The sequence below is a fragment of the Calypte anna genome, unplaced genomic scaffold (genome assembly GCF_003957555.1).
Source record: "Calypte anna isolate BGI_N300 unplaced genomic scaffold, bCalAnn1_v1.p scaffold_216_arrow_ctg1, whole genome shotgun sequence".
In the NCBI taxonomy this organism is placed as follows: Eukaryota; Metazoa; Chordata; class Aves; order Apodiformes; family Trochilidae; genus Calypte; species Calypte anna.
The window spans coordinates 8,404-18,976 of NW_022045487.1; the positions used below are offsets into that span (position 1 = coordinate 8,404).

The 10,573-nt window shown below is 63.4% G+C and overlaps 1 protein-coding gene across 2 annotated transcripts; it reads left to right on the forward strand.

Annotated features, from left to right (window-relative positions):
* The first annotated feature begins 216 nt into the window (after positions 1–216).
* On the forward strand, positions 217–5,951 carry SCARA3 (scavenger receptor class A member 3). Of its 2 annotated transcripts, none has more exons than XM_030468683.1 (6): positions 217–317; positions 2,307–2,450; positions 2,560–2,679; positions 3,218–3,316; positions 3,920–4,963; positions 5,429–5,951. In XM_030468683.1, exons 2-6 carry the CDS (start codon positions 2,423–2,425, stop codon positions 5,866–5,868), a joined length of 1,731 nt encoding a protein of 576 aa, XP_030324543.1. In that variant the 5' UTR covers positions 217–317; positions 2,307–2,422; the 3' UTR covers positions 5,869–5,951. The 2 variants fall into 2 exon arrangements, with proteins under 2 accessions (XP_030324543.1, XP_030324542.1); XM_030468682.1 differs by having other exon boundaries at positions 2,367–2,450.
* The last annotated feature ends 4,622 nt before the right edge of the window (positions 5,952–10,573 follow it).

A 10,573-nucleotide genomic window follows, 5' to 3' on the forward strand; every position in this document is an offset into this window, starting at 1 on the left:
GAAGGGGTTTGGGTTTGGGTTTGGGTTTTTTTTTTTGGTTTGGTTGGTTGGGTTGTGGGGGTGTTTTTTTGTTGGTTTTTTTTTGGTTTTTTTTTTAATTTATTTTTGGGGTGGGGTAGGAGAAGAAAGTTTTGCTGGGAGAGGGGGGCCAAGGGTGTGAGGAGGGGTGGGAACAGTCCCGGCCATGCTGACGTTCCCCGGGAAGGAGAAGAAGGAGAAGGAACCGGGGCGGGGGTGGATGCAGGAACCGGGGCCGTGAGGTCCGGAACGGGGCAGGATTGAACCCCCCCCACCCCCCAGTTTGGGGGCTATGAGAGGTGAGAGGGGGGGCTGAAAAACCTTGGGGTTGGATTTATCTGGGGGAGGGGGTTGGTGGTGGTGGGAGGGAGGGGGAGGCTGGGGAGACAGAAGAGGACCCATGGGTGCCCCCCCACCCCTGGAGCCCCCCTGATTGAGGGGGAAGGGATGGAGGGGGGTTCTTCCAGAGCCGCCCCCGCCCCATCGATGTGGGATGGGGGGGGGTTAAGGGCTCCCCCACTTCCTCCCAGCCTCTTGTTGACTCTTTGGGGCAAAAAAAGCCAAATCTGGGGCAGCTGAAAAGTCAAGGGCTGTGTCGGGGAGGGACCCGGCAACCCCCCTCCGGCCCCCCCAAATCTTTTCCGGAGGAGGGGGGGGAGGTGGGGCGGTATAAAGGGGGGGGATCCCGGGGCTGTGGTGACTCCGGTTGTGCCCGGAGCCCCCCGGGTGGGACCCCCCCAGGTAGGGATGGGTTGGGAGGGGTCTTGGGGACCCCCGGGGAGGTTTTAGGGGAGGCAGAAACTGGGGGGTTGATGTCCCCTCAGGCCCTCTGGGGTTGGGGTCCCGGTGCTGAGCATCTCCTGGGATGGAGTCAGGGGAAGGGGGGGGGTCCAAGGAATGGGGTGTCCCACCCCTGGGAGCACCCAATTGGGGTGGGGGTTTGGGGTCTGGGATGGGGGCACTGGGATGTAGGACCAGGAAGGGGATCTGGGATGGAGGTCCAGGATTTGGGGTTCGGGGTCTGGAATGGGGGTTTGGGGTCTGGGAGGTGGGTTTTGGGTGGGGGATCAGGATGGGGGTTTGGGGTCTGGGATGGGGGACTGGGATGTGGGTCCAGGAAGGAGATCTGGGATAAGGGCCCTGGATTTGGGGTTTGGGGTGAGGGTCTGGGGTGGGGGACTGGGATGGGGTGGAGGGGCTGGAATGGGGGTCCCAGATGTTTGTCTGGGATGGGGGGGTTGGGGTCTGTGATGTGGGACCAAGAAGGAAATTTGGAATGGAGGTCCAGGCTTTGGGGTGGGGGACTGAGCTGGGGGTCCAAGATGTGGGAGCAAGGGAGAGGGACTGGGATGTGGGTTTGGGGTGGGGAACAGGTCTGGGGGGAGGTTTGGGGTGGGGACCTGGGATGTGGGGCCAGGAAGGTGGTCCAGGATGGAGTTCTGAGATGGGGGCTTGGGATGGGGGTCTGGGTTTTGTGTCAGGGATGGGGGTTCAGGGTGGGGGGTTGGGATTGGGGTTTGGGGTCTGGGGTGGGGGACTGGGATGGAGGAACAGGATGTGGTTCTGGGATGGGGGTCCGGGATGTGGGACCAGGCTGGGGGACCAGGAAGGAGACCCTGGATGGGGGTTTGGGATGGAGGAGCAGGATGGGGGGTTCAGGCTGTGGGTCTGGGCTGGGAGCCCTTTGGGACATCCCATGGACTTTCTTTGCTCCCATGAGCTTGGCAAGAAGGTGCTGGGAAACCCCAAAGCCCCTTGGCTCTGGACCCAGCAGCTTCTCCATCACCTGGGGTTGGGAGTGGGATTTCATTGGCCAAATTCAACCCAATTTCCCCAAATTCATGGCCAACAAAAAGCTCCCAGGCTGAGCCATGCGGAAGCAGGAGGTGGAGGAGGGGATCATGTCCCCAGGGGCTGGGGACACCAAGGGTGGGGATGGGGATGGTGGTGATGGTGATGATTGAGTTGGTGGTGATAGTGATGGTGGTGATGAGGTTGGTGATGGTGGTGGTAATGGTGACGGTGATGGTGGTGGTGGTGATGGTGATGATGGTGGTGTTGGAGGTGTTGGAGGTGATGGTGGTAATGGTGATGGTGATGGTGGTGATGGAGGTGATGGTGATGGAGATGATGGTGATGATTGTGGTGATGGAGGTGATGGTGATGGTGATGATGGTGGTGATGGAGGTGGTGGTGGTGGTGATGGTGATGGTGGTGATGGAGGTGATGGCTCCCATGTAGGTTCCCCCAGCTCTTCCCTCGGGGGTCACCAAATCCCTTTTGTCCAGGGACCCCCTGGGTGCGGGCAGGGCCCGGGCAGCTCAGGTCCCTCCTGTGTTGAGTTGCAGAAGAAGATCTGGTGGGAGGAGGAGGAGGAGGAAGAGGAGGAGGGGAAGAAGAGGAGATGCCATCCTTCAGCTCCCGCCCCAGCGGTGAGGAGCACCTGGGGAATGGGGGTGGGGGGCTGGTGGGCAGGTGAGGACAACCCAGGGGGTGGGCAGGGGGTGGGCAGGGGGCTGAGCCTTCCCTCTCTGCCCTCAGGAAGGGCACGGACCAACTGCAGCCGGTGCCAGCAGAACCTCAACCTCCAGACAGCTGTCAAAGTCCTCTACGTCTTCTCCATCCTCCTGATGGTGGCCGTGACAGTGCTGGCTGCCCTGGGTGAGCACGGGGAGGGTTGGGAGCTCCAACCACCCCCTGCCTGGCTGCTCTCCCACCCTCCCCTGCCTCTTGTGGACATGGGGCTTCCTCCAAAGCACCTTCCCCATCCCGGCATGGAGAGGAGCATCCAAGCCCCCCTGTCCTGCCCTGCCCCTAGGATCCAGGTGGGACCCTGCGTGTGATGCCACCTCACCAAGGGATGGCTTTACCCCCTTCCCCCCACCCCCCCTGCCATGGGGACCTCAGGAAGCACCCCAGAACCCAAAGGTTGCCACTTCATCATGTCCATGGGCCTCCCACCTTCAGCAGAGGGACGGTGTGCTCCTGGAGCTGGGACCCTGGGAGAGGCTTTGGAAGATTAAACCAAGCCCCAAACCCCAAAGCTCCTTGGGACACCCACCCCGTGGAGCCAGGACCCACCAGCTCTGGTTCCTCACCCAGGTTCTTCAAGCCCTCCTTGCCAGAGAAGGTCGTGGGGGACAATCCCATCCCAGTGCCTGCCCACCCCCCCCTGACCCCCACACCTTTTCCTCCACAGTCTTCAAGAAAGTCGACTCCATCTCCAAGGACGTCAGCTCAGCCCAGACCTATTATGAGAAGCAGCTCGTGTCCCTCCAGGAGGATCTCCAGGGCTTGGGTGAGTGCTGGGGGTGTTCTCCAAGCCTGGGCCCCACGAGTGACCCCAGCTGCTCAGCCAAGGTCTGTGGGATCTCCACTTTTTTAGGTCCTGGGGCTCCCCCAGAACCAAACCCAAACCCCCCACTTATCTCCCAGGGTTTTTGGGGGGGGATGGAGACCCAAACCCTCCACTTGTCTCCCGGGGTTTTGGGGAGAGATGGAAGCCCAAACCCTCCACTTATCTCCTGGGGTTTTGGGGAGGGATGGAGACCCAAACCTTCCACTTATCTCCCAGGGTTTTGGGGGGGGGATGGAGGACCAAACCCTCCAGTTATCTCCTGGGGTTTTGGGGAGGGATGGAGGCCCAAACCTTCCACTTATCTCCCAGGGTTTTGGGGAGGGATGAAGTGGGTGGCCTGCAGGGTGGGCTTGGTGGGATGGGAGAGCTGGCAGCACAGAGGTGGCAGGAGCAGGATGAGGGGAGGAGCTGGGATGGGCTGGTGGCATCTGGGTTGTCCCAGCCATGGCTTTGTGGTGACCATCACCAGGGCTGCAGGGCCAGAGGGCTTCGGTGCCAGTGAGGGATGTGGGGGGTAAGGGACCCCTTCTGCCCTTCCTTCAGATGAGAAGACCACGGGGAACTGCTCCCTGTGCCAGGAGACAGGAGAGCTGGGCCAGGAGATCAGCAAGCTGCAGGAGGAGCTGGAGGAGATCCAGAAGATGCTTTTGGTTCAAGAAATCCTGCTGGACCGGACCTCCCAGACCCACAACCTCCTCTCCTCCACCACCACCCAGATCACCGGCGAGGTGGACGACTGCTCCTTCTCCATCCGGAGGGTCAACGAGAGCTTGGAGAGGTTCCTGGCCCAGGTTGGGGGGTGGCGGGCGGCGACCTCCCGGCTGGAGGAGTCCTTGAAGGGCTTGGCCCGGGAAGGGTCCGAGGTGGGGGCGGCCGTGAGGAGGATGAACTTCAGCCTGGGCCAAACCTCCGAGCGGATCGGGGCCGTCCAGAGGAAGGCGGAGGAGGAGACGTTGACGCTGCAGAAGGTGGTGAGCGAGTGGCAGAACTACACCCGGCTCTTCGGGGGGCTGAGGGCGGCCGCCTCGCAGAGCGGGGAGCTGGTGAGGAGCATCCAGGGCAGGCTGGGGCTGGCGGCTCGGCAGGCGGCCCAGAACTCGGAGAGCATGCACGACCTGGTGCTGCAGGTGATGGGGCTGCAGCTCCAGCTGGACAACGTCTCCTCCGTCCTGGACGAGCACGAGGAGAACATGAAGGACTTGAGCTACCACCACCGCTACGCCCAGAACCGCACGGCCGAGCGTTTCCAGAGCCTGGAAGGGCTCATGGCCTCCCACCAGACAGAGATCTCCACCATCTTCGCCAACATCAACGCCACCGACAGCCACGTCCACAGCATGCTGCGCTACCTGGACGAGGTCAGGATCTCCTGCACCTTGGGCTTCCACGCCCACGCCGAGGAGCTCTACTACCTGAACAAGTCCCTGGGCTCGGTGCGGGGCACCACGGAACTCCTGAGGGAGGGTTATGGCCTCCTCAGCGCCCGCCTGGACTTCGACATCCGCAACCTCTCCCTGGTGATGGAGGAGATGAAGGGGGTGGATGCCCGGCACGGGGAGGTGCTGAAGAACGTCACCATCTTACGAGGTGAGGCTTGGCCTGAGGATGGGGGGGGTCAGGCAGGTGGCTTTGGGGGTTCTGTCTTCTGGGGTTGAGCGTGGGCTCCTCGAGAGCACCCCGGAGAACCCAGGCTGAGGAGATGTTGGGGTTGGACACAAAGGATTGGGGATGGAAGGTGTGGGCTCAGCTTGCAGAGCTGTCCCTGCCTGGGAGGTGACCCGTGTCCCTCCTGGCCTGCCCACTGGTGCCAGCCACCCTTCCAGGGCATGATGGAGAGGGCACAGCTTCCCGGGGATGGGGGTGCCCAAAGCTTCCCTGGGTGGCTCAGATGGCCTGGGGACATCTCCATCCACCTTGGGGAGCAGTGAGGAAGCCAGGCTGAGCTGGTCCTGCTCCTGGCAGCACCTCCGGGGCTGGGTCACCTCCCTCTCCCTCAGGTTTGGGGTGCTCTCCCCCATGTCTTCTTCTGACCCCCTTTCTCTCCTCCTCCAGGTGTCCCCGGCCTCCCAGGTCCCCGTGGCCTCAAGGGTGACGTGGGCATCAAGGGCCCCCCAGGAAACCAAGGAGAGAAGGGTGACATGGGCAGCCAGGGCTCACCAGGACCCCAGGGAACCCCCGGCCCCCCAGGACCCCCCGGTCCCCAAGGCCAAAGAGGTCCCTTGGGCTTGAAGGGCTTCCCTGGCCTCAAGGGTGCCAAGGGCAGCTTTGGGCCGTCTGGCTCAAAGGGACAGGGGGGACCCAAAGGGGACCCCGGCCCCCCAGGGCCTCTGGGGGTCACAGGGCCAGAGGGACCCCCTGGCCCTCAGGGTGAACCCGGACCCCCCGGGATCCCCGGGGCTGGGGGGCAGGTGGGTCCAACAGGACCCAAGGGAGACCCCGGCTTGAGAGGTCCCCCCGGGCTACCAGGACCCCCGGGACCCCCGGGACTGTAACAGGGCTGGCATGGGGACGGGGGGGTCCCCAGTGTCCCCCCAGGGTGATGACCCTGGCATGGGGACAGGGGCTCCCTACTGTCACCCCCCTGCCCCCAGGACAGTAATGGGGTTTCCATGGGAACAGGGGGTCCCCAATGTCCCCCCCAGGGTGTCCCCAGTGTGGGGGGTGAGGCTGAGCCTCGCAGGACAATGGGACAGAGGGGTCCTGGGGTCCCCCCCATGGTGGGGGGGTCGGGGCTGGACTCCGGCTCTCAGGGTGGGGGTCCCCAGGGGAGGGAGCACAGCTGGTTTGTGTCCCCAACCCCCCAGCCACCTCTGTGCCCCCCCCCCAGCCCCCCCTACGTGTCCCCCCCTGCCCCCCCATGTACTCCAGCACAATAAAGCTCCATGGGGACCTTTGGGCTCTGCCTCGGGTGGGGGCACCCACAGAGCAGAGGGGGGGTGCAGGGGTGGGGGGAGGCGTGTGGCACGTGTGTGAGTGTGGGGGGACACGTGTGCAGGCGTGGGCGTGTGAGTGTGCATGGGTGTGCACGAGGAGTGCATGTGCATGGGTGTGCACACGTGTGTGCATGGCTGAGGGTGAGTGTGCACATGTGTGTGCATGGCTGAGGGGGTGTGCATGTGTGTGAGATGCACACGTGTGTGTGTGTGTGGCTGAAGATGGACATACACACGTGTGTGCCGGGCTGAGGGGCGTGTGCACATGCGTGTGCATGGCTAAAGGTGAGTGTGCACAGGTGGTGCAGGGCTGAGGGTGTGTGTGTATGGCTGAGGGGGGTGTGCACATGTGTGTGAGGATGCACACGTGTGTGTGTGGCTGAAGATGGACGTACACACGTGTGCATGGCTGAGGGGGTGTGCACATGTGTGTGAGGATGCACACGTGTGTGTGTGGCTGAAGATGGACGTACACACGTGTGCATGGCTGAGGGGGTGTGCACACGTGTGTGAGGATGCACGTGTGTGTGTGTGTGCATGTCTCGGGTGGATGTGCAGCTGTGCATGGGGAGGCTGCACGTTCAGGTGTGGTGGTGGCTGAGGCCACTCGTGACCCTGTGCATGCCTGGGGACACCCGCACACCCTGCTCACGGCTCCGTGTCCCCCTCTCTGGCCAGCCAGGGCTCCCTCCCCACCGTCCCCATCCCTGTCCCTCCCCTCTGTCCCTGTGTCCTGTGTCGATGTGTCCCTTGTCCCTCCCCACTGTCCCCATCCCTGTCCCTCCCCGCTGTCCCTCTCCCTGCCCCCATGTCCCTGTCCCGCTCGGGGCTCCCTCCCCACTGTCCCTGTCCCCATCCCTGTCCCTCCCCTCGGTCCCTGTCCCTGTGTCCTCTGTCGCTGTGTTCCTTGTCCCTCCCCGCTGTCCCCATCCCCTGTCTCTGTGTCCCTTGTCCCTCCCCGCTGTCCCCATCACCGTCCCGGAGATTCCCGCTTGGTGTTCCCTCCTCACAGTCCCTGTCCCTCTCCCTTTCCCCATCCCTGTCCTTGCCCACCGTTCCCTCCCCGCTGTCCCCATCCCTGTCCCTGTGCCCCCTGTCCCTGTGTCCTCTGTCCCTGTCCCCGTCCCTACCCGCTGTCCCTATCCCTCTGTGTCCCCTGGCCCCGTGTCCTCTGACCCTGTCCCCGTCTCTCCCCACTGTCCCCATCCCTGTCTCTGTGTCCCCTGTCCCGTCCCTTCCCGCTGTCCCCATCCCTGTCTGTGTCCCTTTTCCCTCTGTCCTTGCCCACCGTCCCCGTTGTCCCCATCCCTCTGTGTCCCCTGTCTCCGTGTCCTCTGTCCCTGTCCCCGTCCCTCCCCGCTGTCCCCATCCCTGTCCCTCTCAGGGGTCCCTCCCCCCTATCCCCATCCCTGTCCCTCCCCACTGTCCCCATCCCTGTCCCTCTCAGGGGTCCCTCCCCACTGTCCCCATCCCTGGCCCTCTCAGGGGTCCCTCCCCGCTGTCCCCATCCCTGTCCCTCCCGGGGGTCCCTCCCCGCTGTCCCCATCCCTGGCCCTCTCAGGGGTCCCTCCCCGCTGTCCCCATCCCTGGCCCTCTCAGGGGTCCCTCCCCGCTGTCCCCATCCCTGTCCCTCTCAGGGGTCCCTCCCCACTGTCCCCATCCCTGTCCCTCCCCACTGTCCCCATCCCTGTCCCTCTCAGGGGTCCCTCCCCGCTGTCCCCATCCCTGTCCCTCTCAGGGGTCCCTCCCCGCTGTCCCCATCCCTGTCCCTCTCAGGGGTCCCTCCCCACTGTCCCCATCCCTGTCCCTCCCGGGGGTCCCTCCCCGCTGTCCCCATCCCTGTCCCTCCCGGGGGTCCCTCCCCGCTGTCCCCATCCCTGTCCCTCCCCGCTGTCCCCATCCCTGTCCCTCCCGGGGGTCCCTCCCCGCTGTCCCCGTTCCCAGCCCCGCCGCTCCCGCGCTGTTGTTCTTGGCCGCTCCGTTTCCTGTTTTCCTGGTTCTGAACCGGCTCCAACCCGGCTGGGCGGGGGGGTTCGGAGGTTGGTGGGGGGGAGCAGAGACCCTGGCAACTCATTACACAGGTGGGGCACAACCTTCCAACCTCAGGAACACCCCCTCCACCCTTCCAACCTCGCCGTGCCTCAGTTTCCCCCCTCCCTTCCCCTCCCCTCCTCACCCCTTTCCCCAAAATTCCTGAAGTCTGCGGAAAACCTGGGAGCAAATCTGACCTCAGCAGAGCAGCTGAGCCCCCCCTGCCCCCCTCTCCCCCCCAGCTCCACCAAAAATGTGCAAGGACAGAAGTTTTTTCCACCCCCTTCCCACCCCCCCCCCCAGCCCCCCCTTTTCCTTTCCCGCTCCCATTTTCCAGGCAGGAGGCTCTGGAGCTGAGAGCCAAGAGGTGAATAAATAAAGGAGGGATTGAGGTGGGGGTGGGCAGGGAGGGCTGTGGGGGACAGCTGGGGACATGTCACCTGCCAGGGGGGTGTTCCTGGGGGCTGCTGTCCCCTGGGGGGGGCACACAGGGAGTTGGGGATAAGGGTGCTGGGGACATGGGGTCCATGGGCAGTGACACAAAGGGACATGTGGCCACATATATGTTGACATACATGGTGCCTGGGGACATGTGGGCCACGGGCAGTGACACACAGAGGGTCCCTGGGGACATGTGTCCCATGGGCAGTGACACAGAGGGTCCCTGGGGACATGTGGCCACATATATGTTGACATACAGGGTGCTGGGGGACATGTGTCCCATGGGCAGTGACACACAGGGTGCTGGGGACATGTGGGCCATGGGCAGTGACACAAAGGGACATGTGGCCACATATATGTTGACATATAGGGTGCTTGGGGACATGTGTCGCATGGGCAGTGACACACAGAAGGGTCCCTGGGGACATCTGGGCCATGGGCAGTGACACACAGGGTGCTGGGGACATGTGGCACATGGATGTTGAGGCACAGGGTGCTTGGGGACGTGTGGGCCATGAGCAGTGACACAGAGGGTCCCTGGGGACATGTGGCCAAATATATGTTGACATATAGGGTGCTTGGGGACATGTGGGCCACAGGCAGTGACACTCAGAGGGTGCTGGGGACATGTGGCCACATGTATGGTGACATATAGGGTGCTGGGGGACATGTGTCCCATGGGCAGTGACACACAGAGGGTGCTGGGGACATGTGTCCCATGGGCAGTGACACACAGAGGGTCCCTGGGGACATGTGGGCCATGAGCAGTGACACACAGAGGGTGCTGGGGACATGTGGCTACATGTATGGTGACATATAGGGTGCTGGGGGACATGTGTCCCATGGACAGTGACACACAGAAGGGTCCCTGGGGACATCTGGGCCATGGGCAGTGACACAGAGGGTGTTGGGGACATGTGGCCACATGTATGGTGACATATAGGGTGCTGGGGGACATGTGTCCCATGGGCAGTGACACACAGGGTGCTGGGGACATGTGGCACATGGATGTTGAGGCACGGGGTGCTTGGGGACACGTAGCATACAGTGACACACAGGGTGCTGGGGACATGTGGGCCATAGGCAGTGACACAAAGCGACATGTGGCCACATATATGTTGACATATAGGGTGCTTGGGGACATGTGGGCCACAGGCAGTGACACACAGAGGGTGCTGGGGACATGTGGGCCATGGGCAGTGACACAGAGGGACATGTGGCCACATATATGTTGACATATAGGGTGCTTGGGGACATGTGTCCCATGGGCAGTGACACACAGAAGGGTCCCTGGGGACATCTGGGCCATGGGCAGTGACACAGAGGGTGCTGGGGACATGTGGCACATGGATGTTGAGGCAGGGGGTGCTTGGGGACACGTAGCATACAGTGACACAGAGGGTCCCTGGGGACATCCAAGGTGCCTGGGGACACCCAGCCCTGGCAGCAGTGCCCAGGGGACAGTGTGGGTGGCAGGGGACAGGCAGTGGTGGCCTGGTGGTGGCCAAGCACAACATCTCCCTGCCCAGTGTCATGAAAGGAGCCACTGGGGCTGTGGGGACAGGGGGGGGTGGCTGCCACCCCCTCACCCCCTAGGGGACCTCCTATCACCTCCCCAGAGGGACAAAACCAGGGGCTGCCCCCTGCCTCAGTTTCCCCACCTCAGGCCAGGGCAGAGGGGCAGGGGGTGGTCCCTCAACCATTGAAAGTGACACCTGTGGGCCCCCAACCCCCCCCCCGGTGTCCCCTCTGCCACCCCCTGGGGAAGTCCCCTCCCAGCTCCACTCCTTTG

Coding starts and splice junctions, on each gene's coding strand:
- SCARA3 (XM_030468682.1), top strand. Junction 2,451..2,559: donor CTTCAGCTCCCGCCCCAGCG/GTGAGGAGCACC, acceptor CTCTGCCCTCAG/GAAGGGCACGGACCAACTGC. Junction 2,680..3,217: donor GACAGTGCTGGCTGCCCTGG/GTGAGCACGGGG, acceptor TTTCCTCCACAG/TCTTCAAGAAAGTCGACTCC.